The 16,120-nt window shown below is 35.0% G+C and overlaps 2 protein-coding genes across 2 annotated transcripts in view; both read left to right on the forward strand.

Moving 5' to 3' along the window:
• LOC125864400 (acyl-coenzyme A oxidase 4, peroxisomal-like) overlaps positions 1–16,120 on the forward strand; it is a 174,404-nt gene that overhangs the window by 59,300 nt on the left and 98,984 nt on the right. The window lies entirely within an intron of this gene.
• Positions 11,156–11,902, forward strand: LOC125864117 (secreted RxLR effector protein 161-like). Its single transcript, XM_049544047.1, has one exon. The coding sequence runs from the start codon at positions 11,156–11,158 to the stop codon at positions 11,900–11,902; it is 747 nt and encodes a 248-aa protein (XP_049400004.1).

Below are 16,120 nucleotides of genomic sequence, written 5' to 3' on the forward strand. Positions count from 1 at the left end.
TTTAGTGCACATAAAATAAATTGGAAGCATTATAGAATGCACTTCATAAAAATAATGTTTGTAAGAGTAATAAAAATAGTGCTTCCAAGACAATGCAAAGTCATAAAATAAATATTATCTCTTTAAACAAAGTTGATAGGAAATATGTAACTAAATACTAATAAATTACACATAAAATATAAATGTTCACTTATTAAGGCCATAAAATAAATTTATTAATGTGATTGAAATTTTACCTTAAACCAAGGCCAAAATCGAGTATTATGTCGAATTTTGGAATGTACACCAGTCATATTTTTTGGTTGTATAAATGTTGGTGCCATCTTGCTAATTGACTTGGCAACTATTTTAACATGCCGGTTAATTGTTTCAAGTGAATGTTGAAAAGTTTCACAATCGTGAGGTGTGAGTTAAAGTGGCTATATGTTAGTGAGAATAATAAATTTTATGTCGGTGATAATAATAAATTTTAAAAAGTAATGATGTGATTATAAATTTTATTTACATATGAAACAAATGGTTAGTAGATATAAATGTGGGGTTGTTTTAACAAAATATAAACTCATGGATCAATTATTGTATTAAAATATCTCAAATCATGATATGAAATCACCATATAATTCCATATCATGGTTTTTGAAGAATATGGTATCACCTCTCATGATATGGAATCATGAGATGGAATCAGCGTAAAATCGCATGTCCAAACGTTGATTCCATCTCACGATACCATATCGTGATATGATATCGCATGGCCAAACGCCTACTAAATCTACATTTCATTTGATGATGCCAAAAGTTCTGTTTTATGTTGTGGTATATTGTTCATTTATATGAATCTAATATTTTCTTTTGTTCCTCGACCTATGCTACTCGTTATTCATTTCTACAGTTTCATGGCATACAATGTATTGCATGCTAATGTTACTTAGTCTTTGCTCTTTAGGAAGAAACAGTAGAGGAATTATCAAAAAATGGTGTTGGTCTGCTCATTTTATTTCTTAACAAGAAGGACCTTGATAGAACTCTGTTTCTATTAAGATCATGCTTAAGAACCCATGTCCCAGAGGTAGCCTTGAATTATAGTATCTTATTAAGTCTTTGATTTAGGTGATTTATATATGGAAAGAGCTATAGTTCTTTAAGTTACCAGTAGTGTCTGTAAAACATATGGTATGTTTGAGTGTCATAAGATTTCATCTCATAGTGTGTCCCAGCAGTTTATGCCATCTTCATTACTGCAGATCAAAAAACGTGCATTTCACATACAAAAGAATATTGACTCATGGGATCTTGTATCAAAACAAAAATAGAAATTTGCCAAAAGGTAAAGCTGTTCCATTGCAAAAAATCTTTCACAAATTATCTTTTGCAGATACTCAGCCTTTTTGAGTTTCTTCTAATTTAATGTTTCAATTCGCAAGATTACAATGAATTATGAATATACTGAACATGTTGTCTTGCTACAAGCAGTGATGTGAAGGAATAAAGCAGACGGGTGAGGTGAAATACTTTTCTTTCTTTAAAAATTGAGCTTTGAGAAAGTCACTCAGTGATCCAGCCTTCCAATAATCTTGGAACTAGTAAAGAGATTGAGAATTAAAAGAAAACTTGAATGATTTTATTCATTGCTTACATATGCTTAAATACAAGTAAATGCAACTAACTTGACTAACTTAAAGGAACTAACTCGACTAGCTTTAAGCAACTAATCTAACAACTTAATCTTATCTAAAAGATTAGTTGACTTATTCAAACTAATTCAAAATTTAAACTTAAAATACTAACAAATAGATAACCACATGTTTATCTCAATACACCCCCCTCAAGTTAGGTGTGGTGCAACAACACCTAACTTGGCTAGACATCGAAGAAAGGCAGGTTTAGGCAGCGGCTTGGTTAGAGTGTCTGCTACTTGATCCATAGAAGGAAGATATTTGACAGTCACTTTGCCAGAGTTCACACTGTTGCAAAGATAATGGAAGCCTACCGCAATGTGTTTCATCTTAGTGTGAAAAACTGGATTCTTGCTAAGATATGATACGCCAATATTGTCACAGAGAATACTTGGCGTGTTTGATATATGGTACCTCAGTTCATCCAAGAGGTTTTGGACCCATGTAAGCTCCGCGAGTGCATTGGCGATCGATTTGTATTCAGCTTCTGTGGATGATCGGGCAACTGATTGTTGCTTCCTGGAGGACCAAGATATGGGATTTGGTCCCAAGAAGAGCATATGACCCGATGTTGAGATTCTATCATTGGGATCACCTGCCCAGTCAGCATCAACATACATATACAAATTCCTATCAGCATGATGACGAATTTCCAAGCACGATGTTGTTGTTGACTTAAGGTAGCGCAGGACCCTTTTTACAGCCTTCCAATGTTCCAGACTTGGAGAATGCATAAATTGGGATAATTTGTTTACTGCAAATAAGATGTCAGGACGCGTGAATGATAAGTATTGCAGCTTACCCAGAGTGCGTCGATAGAGGGTTGCATCGGTAGGGGGTGAACCATCATCTGCTTTAGGTGGCGAGGTGAAGCACATCGGTGTGCCAACCCCTTTGCAGTCTGTCATATCCACATCAGATAGAATCTCAAGAATATATTGAGATCGAGATATGATGATCCCATTTAGAACACGCTTAACTTATATTCCCAAAAAATAATTAAGTTAACCAAGATTCTTTAGTGAAAACCTGCTAGCCAAAGAGTTGATGACCTACGCAACTAAGTTTGGATAGTTCCCAGTAATGAGAATATCATCCACATATACTAAAATGTAAACAGTAACAGCCAGGGATTTAAAAATTAACAGTGAGGCATCTGATTCGGACTTAACAAATCTAATAGTATTCAAATAAGCCATGAGGGCCTCATACCAGGCGCGCGGGGCTTGTTTTAGGCCATAAATGGCCTTTTTAAGGCAGCATACATGATCTGGAAAATCAGAATTAACGTAGCCTTTGGGCTTAGCCATGAATACCTCTTCCTGTAAGTTACCCTGTAGAAATGCATTGTTCACGTCAAGTTGGTGAACCTGCCAGTTATTTTGGACAGAACAATTCTAATGGTGGTTGGTTTGACCACTGGACTAAAGGTTTCATGAAAGTCCAATCCCGGACATTGTGTAAAACATTTTGCCACTAAGTGCGCCATATACATATCAATAGAACCATCAACTTTTCGTTTAATGCGAAACAACCATTTACAGTCAACAATATTTTTCATCGGCTCCCGATGAACTAACTCCCAAGTTTGGTTTCTCATTAGTGCTTCATATTCTAAGTCCATGTCTTTCTTCTATTCATTGTGCTTAACAGCTTGTTTAAAGATGTTTGGAGTGGGGGAGAGATGAGCCAAGAAGGTGAATCGTTGTGTTGGTTTGAAAATGTTATTTTTGGACCTTGTGATCACACCAAATGATGTGTTCATGGTGGGAGGAGGGTTTTGTGGATACTAGTTTGATATTTCTGAATGGTGATTATGAGTGAGTGATGGAGTAGAAGTGGCATTTGCAAGATTATTATATAGACGAGAAGAAGAGGAAGAGATGGGAAAAATATATGATTGATGGAGATCTGCTGGTAGTTGGCCTTCAGTCATAGACTCTTGATTATTTGAGGAAGAGTTCAAATCTTGTGGATAACTAAAAGGAGATAGGATTGATAAGGAGATAGGGATAGGTGGCAGAAGAGTTGGAACAAGGTTGGAGTCCAAAGTCTGTTGATTTTTTGAAGTCTTTTCTAAATGTGATTCTATTATTTCCAGTTTATCTTGGAAAATTTATTTTTTAAGTGTGAGAACATGGTGGTAAAAGGAAAAATAGTTTCAAAAAATTGTACATCACGACTAACAAATACCTTTGAATTTACTGGATCAAAACATAAGTGTGCATGATGAACAATTGAAACTCCTAAATATACGCAAGGCGTGGATCTTGGTTGAAATTTATTTTGAGTATATGGTTTGAGCCATGGATAACAGAGACAACCAAAAAATTTTAGCGAAGAGTATTTTGGGGTTTTGCCAAATAATTTTTTATAAGGAGACTCATTATTTAAACCAGGAGCAGGAAGTCTATTTATTAGATAGACTGCATGGTGACAGGCAAAGGACCACAATTCAGGTGGAAGTGAGGCTTCATTAAGAAGAGTTCTTGTTGTTTCGACAATGTGACGATGTCGTCGTTCAGCTATGGCGACTCGTTGTGGAGTGTAAGGTGGTGAAACTACATGCTCAATGCCCATTTGTTGTAGGTAGTGTTTAAGACCCATGTATTCACCCCCGCCATCTGTATAAACAAAGCCAATTTTGTGTTTGAAAAAATTTTCCACCAAAGGATGAAATTTTTCAAAAATAGTGGCAACTTCACTTTTATTTTTTATTGTATACAACCAAATATATTTGGTGTAGTGATCAACAAAGATGTAGTAATACAACTTTTTATCAATGGATAAAACGGGTGATGGACCCCATAAATCACTGAATAAAGTTTGTAATGGAGCATTGCTATTAAAAGTGAGTTGTTGAAATGGCAAACGATGAGCTTTATTGGATGAACAAGAATTACAAAACTCAAACTTTTCTTTGCTAGAAGTAGGAAGTGAAAATTTAATTAGGACAAAATCTAGAATTTTCAAATAAGGATGACCAAGGCGACAATGCCACAGTTGTCGAGAGACTTTGATGGAGGTGAAATTGATGGAGGGAAGATTATGACGCATATGTGGCCACTCATAGAGTCCATTTTTTTTCTGGCCTCGTACCAGTAGTCTCCGAGTTTTGAGATCCTTCACATGAAAAGAGTATGGAAAAAATTCAACAGAGGTTAGATTGTCACTACAAAACTTGGCAACTGAAATGAGATTCTTTTTTATAGAAGGAGCACAAAGAGTGTCAAAAAGCATGAAATTAGCATTAGAAGCTTTTATTTGAGTTAAACCAGTATGAGTAATGGGAATAGTTTTACCGTCACCCATGGACACTTTTTCATTGCCAGTGTATTCTTCAAGATTGTCCGAATCTGTCGTTACATGATGTGTTGCTCCAGAATCAAGGATCCAAGGATTTGCATCTCGGTGATGATTCGACACAAAATTAACCTTTGCTTCAAAGTGATTATGTGACTTTGAGCGACACACATCAGCCGTGTGACCAATCTTTTGGCACAATTGACATTTTACAGCTTGCCTTGGTTGTCTGCCACTTTGTGGGTTGTCAGTGGACTCTTGTCGTTAGCCTGATGATTTCCATGATTGGTTGGAGAAGCGACAATTGTTCTTGTATTGTTGAGGCTGAAAGTTGGTCCTTTGTGCAACTGCAGCAATGATGGTTGAGGACGATTTTTCAAGATCTTGGTGTTTCAGGAAGAGTTCCTGGTCCGTGAGTTTGTGGAATAGTTCGTCAAAGCTTAAGGTTGTATCTCGTGCTCATATAGCGGCAGAGATCTCACGATACTCAGGACCCAGCCACTCAAGATCTTGACAGCGAGTTTTTCATCAGCTACTGGTGAACCAGCTACTTTGAGAGCATCAACAATTGATCTAATTTCTTGTAAGTAATTAGCACAGACCTGTTGGCCTTTTTCAGATTTTGCAACTGATCTCGCAGGCTGAAGATACGAGTGTGACTCCTGTTGCCATACGCCGTATGAAGGAGTTCCCAGGCCAGTTTAGCCGAGGAAGCCGTTGCAACCGTGGGAGCAATGGTAGGATCAACTGATGACATCATTGCCTGTTGGATCAGTTGATCCTGGCAGAACCATATTTCAAATTCAGGATTTTCGATAGTGGTATCATTTTGAGTGATGGTGGAAAGCGGAGCAGGGTTTACTCCAGTGAGGTGCCCAATGAGTTTGTGTCCGTTGAGCAGCATCACCAATTGTGTTTTCCATGTTGCAAAGTTAAGATTACCTTGCAGTTTGATAGGTAATTGGGCAGCGGGATTAAATTGTATCAATTGAGGGATAGGAAGACCTGTAGTTCCATTGTTGCCGGTGGTAGCAGGTGGACACATAGTATAGCTTAGTGAAGAAAAAAAATGGATCAGACTCGTGAGAGTTTAGAGAAGCTCTGATACCATAAAGAGATTAAGAATTAAAAGAAAACTTGAATGATTTTATTCATTGCTTACATCTGCTTAAATACAAGTAAATGCAACTAACTTGACTAACTTAAAGGAACTAACTCGACTAGCTTTAAGCAACTAATCTAACAACTTAATCTTATCTAAAAGATTAGTTGACTTATTCAAACTAATTCAAAATTTAAACTTAAAATACTAACAAATAGATAACCACATGTTTATCTCAATAACTAGGAATGTCATGATTCACGTCCCACTCTCTTGCTACATGCCCGTGTTGCTAAGTGTTTCATCTGCTGCTATAATCGTTGCATGATCTTATGCAAAACATTGTGTATCCTCCTAGATGGACAAGTCACTTCTTCGTCTGTTACTAATTAGTTCCTCCATTTTCATGGTTTACAATGTATTGCATGCCTAGTTCAACTGACACGAGGTGTGACAAAACTAAATTTTGACTTCAAGTACGGTTATTTAGGAACTTGAAAGCAATCAACGTCTTCACTCTCTATGGAGGGGAGGTCATATATACTTCTGCATCAACTTCTTACCATTTAGCGTTTTGTTCTTTTCTGACGTTGAATTATTTCCACCTTTCTTTTCTTCGCTTACCATCTAACAAATATTCATCTTAGGCCACTACATAATTTGTTGAAGGACTCTTATTGGCTCTAAAAAAGCTGTAAGCAGTAAGCACCACTTGTAATCATCTTCTTCACAATTGGTGCCTAACCTTGAAGAAATGTGAATTTCACGCAAGGAGTTACTGTAGGAAGAAACCAATCAAAATAATTTGAAGGTGTATCAGGGAATGAATATGCATATATCCCTTTTTATCTGAAAAATGAGGAGGTAGTATTCCATAAAGAGAAAAATAGAGTATGATAAAAATGGAGAAAAGGAAAACGAAACAGACAATATGATAGGGATGATCACAAGCCACAACTGATTTGAATAGCCCACCATGTTTGCTCTTTAATTTAATTATCATCACTTACTGTACCTATTAGCCCATTAAATTAGAGAAATTCACGAGTAGAGTATTTTATCATTTCCTCCTCAAAACATATTTCAAATGATAGACAAGCAAGTCAGGAATGAAATAAAACAGATATCAAATCAAAAAAATTACTTAAAAGAAAGACCTCCTCAAAAGAGCTGAAGTTAGACTTGGATGCAATAGGCTCCATCCGTGCTTTTACTTGCTCGCATGCATCCAATACTGCAGCTCCATACATGTCAGAACTTGCAGAAGCAGCTGTTGGTGAAGCATTAGGTACCTAGATTGGCAAGAAAACTAGATGATGCAGGTAATAACATTTTTTATAATCTGCAAAAAAAATTGACATGCAACACAAGGAATTTGAATAAAACAATACGATGTGCTAGAAGAAATATCCACACACACACCCCAAACCAAGCAAACCACCGCTTGGCTGAGGAAGATCAGTTTCAATTATTTTAGGTAGCAAGTGAAGGCAGTATCTAAGTTCAACATTTACAGACTGAGTAAATTCAAGTTTTAATATTGGTTATTATGGAAGGGGAGCCTTGGCATGAGTGGTAAGTGTTAGAAAATGAGATAGTTCTAGATGTTTTTTGTTTAATTGTTATTTTCTTAAATATTATGTTAAGTATGTAAAGGAAAGGTAGTCTTTGTTTTATGGAATATGTTTTGTAAGAAAGTCAATAGTGGTTGGATATGTATGGTCCTCTACTAACTTTGGAAAAGCTTATGTAGATATATGTGTGTATGCTTTTTAAAAACTAAATATAAATGAAAATTTCCTCTGCTAAACCTTTTTTTTTCTCTAAAAGTTTCAAATCCTAACAGTGGTATCAAGAGCCCTTCTTCTTGAGGGATCTGTGAAGGCAAGAAGGCAAAGGTTTTTTCTCCTTCTAAGGTGAGAGCTGAGCAGTAGTAACATGGCATCCAACAGCTTCTTGGGTGCAGGCCCTCATATGTTTACAGGAGAAAATTATCACATATGGGTGATAAAGATGAAGGTTTATCTCAAAGCTCTTAGTCTATGAGAAACAATTGAAAGTGAAGATGATCCTCTTCCACTTGGACCAAATCCAACAGTTCACAAATGAAGATTTATGAAGATGCAAAGTCAAGGAAACCCAAGGCTCTCACATGTCTTCATTCATCATTTTCAGATGTGATTTTCACAAGAATAATGGCTTGTGAAACACCTAAAGAAGTATGGGAGAAACTAAAAGAGGAGTTTGATGGAAGTGACAGAGTGAAGACTGTCAAACTCTTAACTCTCAAAAGAGAATTTGAGATGTTAAGGATGAAAGAAGGAGATACTGTGAAAGAGTATTCTACCAAACTTGTGGAGATTGTAACAAAGTAAGGTCGTTTGGTGAAACCTTTCCATATTCAAGGGTGGTGGAGAAGATGATGATAAGCTTACTAGCGAGGTTTGAGTCCAAGATTTCAGCAATAGAAGAATCTTGTGATTTGAAGACTTTATATGTGGCAGAACTGATCAGCAAGTTGCAAGCCCAAGAACAAAGATCAAATATAAGAGATGAAGAAATAGCAGAAGCGGCATTTCATGCACAACATAAAGGCAAACAGCCTATGAAGGACAATAGAAGGATGGAAGGAGATAAATTAGAAAAGGGAAAACCAAGGAAGGAATCTTCAAAGAGAGGGAAGTTTCCACCTTGCAGCCACTGTAAAAGAACCAATCATCAAGAAAAAGACTATTGGTTCAAAGGAAAGCCACTGATTCAGTGTAGATTCTGTGGAAAGATGGGTCATATTGAGAAAAATTGCAGGGCCAGGCAGAATCAACCACAACAAAACCATGTGCAGCAGGCAAATTTTGTTGAAAAGTCCGAAAATGAAGAATAAATCTTGTTTATGGCTTCTCATGTAGAAAACACAGCCAACAAATCCTCATGGTTCATAGATAGTGGATGTACGAGTCATATGTCACACAATGAGCTCTTGTTTCACACACTTGACAAGTCATTCAAAGCTAAAGTTAGGATGCGAAATGGTGAAATGGTTGATGCACATGGAAAGGGTTCAGTTTCCTTTCAGACTACACAAGGTACAAAGTTTATACAAGATGTGTTGTATGTTCCTTCTTTAGCATGTAACTTGTTAAGTGTGGCTCAAATGATGTCTAAAGGCTATTCCTTATTTTTTAAGGACAAATATTGTTTGATTTTTTACTCCGAAGATAGTTTGATTGTTAAATTAAGAATGGTGGATAAAACTTTTCCTTTAGATGGGAGGTTTGATAGTGCAAATTTTGCAAGTAAGGATGAGTCATGGTTGTGGCACAAAAGATATGGTCATTTTAACTATGCTACTTTAAAGTCTAGGTATGAAAAGGGCTTGATTAAGGATTTACCTGAGATTTCACTATCTAAAGAAGTTTGTGAGTCATGTCAGATGGGTAAGGTACACAGGAAATCATTTCCTAAAAGTGCTACCTGGATGGAAATTGAAAAACTTGAACTAGTTCACACTGATGTGTATGGACCTATGCAGGCATCATATTTGGGACACAATAAATATTTTGTGCTCTTTATTGATGACTTAACAAGGATGACTTGGGTGTATTTTCTGAGTAACAAGTCTCAAGTATTTTCAGTTTTTAAGAAATTTAGAGCTTTTGCGGAAATACAAAGTGGTTGTAAGCTAAAGGTTTTGAGGTCGGACAATGGTGGTGAATACACTTCAAATGAGTTCAATAAGTATTGTGAATATATGGGGATTGATCACAAGTTGACAGTAAGTTATTCGCCCGAACAAAATGGAGTCTCGGAGAGGAAGAACAGAACAGTAGTTGAAATGGCAAAATGTTTGTTGCTGGAAAAGAAACTGCCACAAAGCTTTTGGGCAGAAGCTATTCATACTTCAGTGTATTTGTTAAATAGGCTGCCAACAAAAGTTGTGGATGAAAAGACTTATATTGAGGCATGGAGTGGAATACAACTATCTGCAAAGCATCTAAAAGTTTTTGGTTCGATATGCTATTCTTATGTTCCTTCTGTCAAAAAAAGCAAACTTGAACCAAAAGGTGAATTAGGGATCTTTATTGGTTATCATCACAAGCCAAGGGTTACCGAGTTATCAACTTGCAAACAACAAGTATTTCAATCCGAAGAGATGTAGTCGTGGATGAGCATGCTTATTGGAATTGGGATAAAGAGCAAATTGAGAAAGATAATGCAGTTTTTCAGAACTTGAGCCCGCTGCCTGAAATCAAATCATTTGGGTCTGAAACTCTGGAAGAAGATGAAGAATCAGACGGGGAATCCTCACTTGATTCGCCAATTTTGAATACAAGGTCTCTTTCCGAGATATATGAAAGATGTAATGTTGCAATCTCGGAACCAAATAGCTATCAAGAAGCATCAAGACATGAAGTTTTGATTGAAGCTATGAGGGAGGAGATTGGTATGATAGAAAAGAATGATACTTGGAAGTTGGTTGATAAACCCAAAAATAGAAATGTGATCGGGGTGAAGTGGGTTTATAGAACTAAACTTGATCCAGATAGCTCAGTTTAGAAATACAAAGCTAGGCTTGTTGTGAAATGTTATGCGCAAGTTGCAGGTCTGGATTATGGGGACACATTTGCACCTGTTGCACGACATGATACAATAAGGCTGCTATTTGCTTTGACAACTCAATCAAATTGGAAGTTGTATCATTTAGATGTGAAATCTGCATTTTTAAATAGGCTGTTGTATGAGGATATATATGTTGATCAACCAGAAGGCTTTCAAGTTACAGGAATAGAGGATAAAGTCTACCGACTTCATAAGGCATTGTATGGATTAAAGCAGGCTCCTCGAGCATGGTACAGTAAGATTGATGATCATCTCCTTCAATGTGGATTCAAGAGAAGTGAAAATGAAGCAACTTTATATGTGAAGAAGGCTAAAGAAGGAATGTGTTTGTGGTGTCACTCTATGTTGATGATCTTCTGGTAACAAGAAACAATAAAGCAATGGTGAATCAGTTCATGCAAGAAATGGAGACCAAGTTTGAAATGTCAGATTTGGTGAATTGAGTTACTTTCTGGGAATGGAGATTTATCAAGCTACTGCTGTAATCTTTATTTCTCAGAGAAAATATGCACGGGATATTCTTAAAAGGTTCAAAATGAAAAGGTGCAAGTCTGTACCAACTCCACTGGTTCACAATGAAAAGATTTCGAAGTTTGAAGGAGGTGACAAGGCTGATCAAACAGTTTATAGAAGTCTGATTGGTAGTTTGTTGTATTTGACAGCAACAAGACCCGATCTCAGGTTCGCGGCAAGTTTACTATCGAGGTTTATGCAAGCTCCAAGTCAAGTTCATCTTGGTGTTGCTAAAGGAACGTTGAGATATATCAAAGGAACTGCTGATTATGGTATTTGGTTTAAAAGGGAAGAGAAAAGGCAACTGATGGGTTATTCAGATAGTGATTGGGCAAGAAGCGTTGATGATATGAAAAACACTTCTGGATATGCTTTTACACTTGGTTCAGGCATGGTTTCATGGAATTCAAAGAAGCAAGAGGTGGTAGCTCAATCTTCTGCAGAAGCAGAATACATCGCCGCTGTTGGTGCAACTAATCAGGCTCTATGGTTAAGAAAGATTCTACGTGATCTGGAGCAAAATGACATTGAAGCTACTATCATTAAGGTTGACAACAAGTCAGCAATATCTATGGCCAAAAATCCAGTGCAACATGGTCGTAGCAAGCATATAAATGTGAAGTTTCACGCTATCAGGCAAGCAGAGAAGGATGGTGAAGTTCAACTTGTTCATTGCAGCTCAGATCAGTAGATTGCAGACATCGTGACCAAGACTCTTCCTAAGGGGAAATTTGAAGTTCTAAGGGCTAAGTTGGGAGTATCCAAGAAAAAATCTCAAGGAGAAGTGTTAGAAAATGAGATATTTCTAGATGTCTTTTGTTTAATTGTTATTTTCTTAAATATTATGTTAAGTATGTAAAGGAAAGGTAGTCCTTGTTTTATGGAATATGTTTTGTAAGAAAGTCAATAGTGGTTGGATATGTATGGTCATCAACTAACTTTGGAAAAGCTTATGTAGATATATGTGTATGTTTTTTAAAAGCTGAATATAAATGAAAATTTCCTCCTTATCTTTTTTTTCTCTAAAAGTTTCAAATCCTAATAGTAAGGTTATTGCCATGTGACCAGTAGGTCACGGATTCGAGCTGTGGAAACAGCCTCTCGCAAAAATTCAAGGTAAGGTTATGTACAATAGACCCTTGTGCTCCTGCCCTTCCTGGATGCCCGACAACGGCTGCTATCATGCTCATAGGTACCAAAGAAACAGCTTAAATATATCCAGCCACCTGGGCCAGAGTAGAATGAAGGCAATAATTAAACTACTCACTACTCAAAGGAACATGGACCTAACTAGGAACTTTAGGGTGTACAACAAAGACAAGAATGTACCTGGTTCATAGACTTAAAAGTGAAAGCTATTCCAAATTTGGTTGGCACCATGGCAATACCTCGCTCGCTTCTTCCATCGATTATGGCGATTGAAAGTTTCAACTTCATTTTGAGCATTAATGAAGTCACAAGAAGATTTCAATTCATCCCAGAGATGCCCCAAGGTACAGTCTTAGTGCAAGACTGATCCTTCACTGATGAAATTCATTTCCTGGTGGAAAAATGAAAATTGAGAAAACAATCCATATACATCATCATCTACAGTGCTAAAGGAAGTGAAAATGGGGAAGCTGCTGATATGCATCACATATGAAAATAGACTATTCAGACAATCATCAGAAACACCAGGCATACCTTTCTATCTTCTGGGCTTTTGTTAACTTCCACCGCAATCCTCTCCATCCAATTCTCAGCAATTGGCATACCCTGTGGCATCCATGTGGCATTAACAACTTCCGTTAATAAGATGGGCACTTTTGACTCAATAGTTTGATGGAAAGGGTAGTTTTGAGCCGAAATATAGTTTAAGGGTAAATATGAGTTATTTCGGATAGTTTAAGGGTATTTTTAACCTTTTTCCATTTATATTTTATCCACATTTATCTTTATTTTACCTTATTAATATTTAGGAATCAATTTTTATAGTGTTAGGAGAACCATATCTATAAAAAAAAAGTGATTTAACTATCATCTTTATTTCCCCAAATTATTTCTTGAATGGGTGTCAACAGTCACATGTCTAATATTGATATTAGTGACTTAGGTTTAATTAATTGAGGGCTATAACAATAATTTATGTAGAGTTGCAAAATAGGCAATTAATTGAGGGCTATAACAATAATTATGTAGAGTTGCAAAATAGGCAATTAATTGAGGGCTATAACAATAATTATGTAGAGTTGAAAAATAGGCAATTAATTGAGGGCTATAACTATAATCAATGGTGGTTATTTTTCAAGAAGTTGGCTACAATTGCAATTCAAAAATAGGCCAAAAAAAAAAAAAAACAACAATCAAAGCCTCCTAAAATCAGCTAATTCATGCGTGCTACTGAAGCAAGCATATGGTTTGTGTTTCTTCACCTTAAATTTAAGCCATCCAAACTCATCCAATGGCTATAATACAATTAACCTTTTAATCATATATATATATATATATATATATATATATAGCACTTTTGAGGTCAAATGGGCTTATTTGACGTAATTGAAAATGTGTTAATTTGTTCCGTTGAAATTTGTCATGATCCCTGATTCTCTATTATGCCTTCCTCTCCAGGTGGATGACTTTCTAACAATAACACACAATGCTTATGTCAGGGACTAAATACAAATGGAGAAAGCAATTTGAAATACAAAATGGAGAAAGCAAATTGAAAAAGTTAGAGTGGTATTTAACTATTCCATCAGAGTCACTTAGCTTCCTTTTTATGGATTTAGAGGAAAACTTTCCTCCTGAATCATATTTTATTTTACTTTTCTTGAAAGGTACAAATGTATTGCTGAAGAAGCACCGTCATTCATGTGAAAAAAAATCTGCTTGAAAAAATGAAAGCTAGATTAATGTCAACAGTTACAAGACCAAGAGAAATTTTTTAGGATCTATCATTAATATTCTTAGCATTGTTAGTAGTGTAATTCTCAACTAAAAATTGTGTGAAATTACATTTTCCGTCTAATGGATGGCAGAGATTATTTTTTTGGTTAATTCTCAAAATTACAATTGTTGATGATTCTTTCCCGTGATTTTTATGAAATCAATGTGTTATATCAATTGTTGAAACATTTAAGTGTAGTTATTTTGGTTATCAGACGAACCTAACTATGCACTAACTATATTCTTTTTATGGTACTAATGCATTATTAACTTGATGCTGATACAATTTGTAATGACGAAAAATTTAAGGTAAGATGTATTTTTTTGGTCCATTTTTTTTAATAATAAATGTTGCATATTTGAACACATTACAAATCAAATTGTTGGGATTAGGCCCCGTGCGCACTTTTTAGTATATTTCTACATGTGTGATGTGTTAATATGATATAATTGAGAGCTTTTTTAATTGTCGAAATCATAATACTCTATTATACGAATATATATTAATCAAAGTTGAACAAACTATGATTGCCGATTTACCATACCATAGCATATCGAAACCAAACTTCAAAAATACCGAACCATACCAAATTAAATTGATATGATAATAATATAATAATTTGAAAATCAAATACCATTACGATTTCAAAACTTGCAGTACCGTACCATATCATATGATGTTCACACCTAAGAGAGAGCATTAATCAACTAAATTATAAAAAAAAAAAGTCGTTCACGTAACTTGGATTTGGAGAAGGTAAGAGAAACAGGTGAGGTAATAATATTTTTAAAATTAAAAAATAATTGTAATTTTTTAAAGTCACATCATATTACTTAATCCTTTTTATGCCACTCAATTTGTGTGAATATCCTTGATCTCATAAACAATGACAATGAAAGTAACAAGTTTGGTCCTTCAATTATAGCGTTATTTTGGTTTATAAATGATTTTGCAACTAATCTGTTTTTGAATTTTCACTAAGAAAAGCTTGCAATTTCTTTATAATCAATAATTACGAAATATCTTAAACTTCTATCATTATTTTTTCATGGCGAAATATCTTTTTGCAGCCTTCATCACTAAGTGAAGCTAAATAACTTAATACTCTAATATCAAGTTTGATATAGGGAAGAGTTTTGGGTTGCATTATATTAATGAAATGAAGAAGTATTTCTTTTCTACTAATTAAATAGAAAAAAAAAGAGTACACAAAGATTGGAAAATATAATGTTGTATTTATTTTCAAATTCATTATTGTCTTGGCATGCAATTCCGTTATCGCTAAGGAATTTGCATGATTTATTTTTTTGTGAAGTTTTATGTAATTATCTCTAACATAATTTATATTATTAGTTTTAAAATTTTTGGTAAAATATTGACAAAGCACCAAGCGCAACGTGTATGCTTTAGAAACTACTAGTTCATAGATAAAAGCAAATCCGAATGTGCTTGAAAAACAAGGTGATCATTATTGCTTTTGTTATCAGCTTGATTATCAGTTTATAACTATTAAATTTGATAAAAAAGTATTTTCTATTTTATTTTATGTGAGGTAATTTGACTCGGCATATAGTGTAAGAAAGAAAAGAAGATTTTTAAAACATGTGGTCTAAAATGAATTATAGAAATTTCTGTAACTATAAATCATTTCATTGAAATAAAATGTATTATACTTTTTGGGATTGACTAAAAAGAAAAGTAAGTTAATTTAAAGTGGGACAAAGAAACCTTTAGAAACAAGATGACAAACCAAATGAAACATAACATGAGTTGATAGATTGCATCTTGCTCAAAAGCAAACACTTACATATTTTAGAATAATCGAAAGTTCCAGACAACCACAAATAAAAGCATGAGATATAAGCCAAAGACATATGTACCAAATGCATAAATATAATTTATTTATTTATTTATTATCGGGCTATCGATTAACTCATTAAGAAAAAAATCTCAAATCGTTAAAAATTGATAACCCAATAATAA

Source organism: Solanum stenotomum, chromosome 5 (assembly GCF_019186545.1).
Source record: "Solanum stenotomum isolate F172 chromosome 5, ASM1918654v1, whole genome shotgun sequence".
In the NCBI taxonomy this organism is placed as follows: domain Eukaryota; kingdom Viridiplantae; phylum Streptophyta; class Magnoliopsida; order Solanales; family Solanaceae; genus Solanum; species Solanum stenotomum.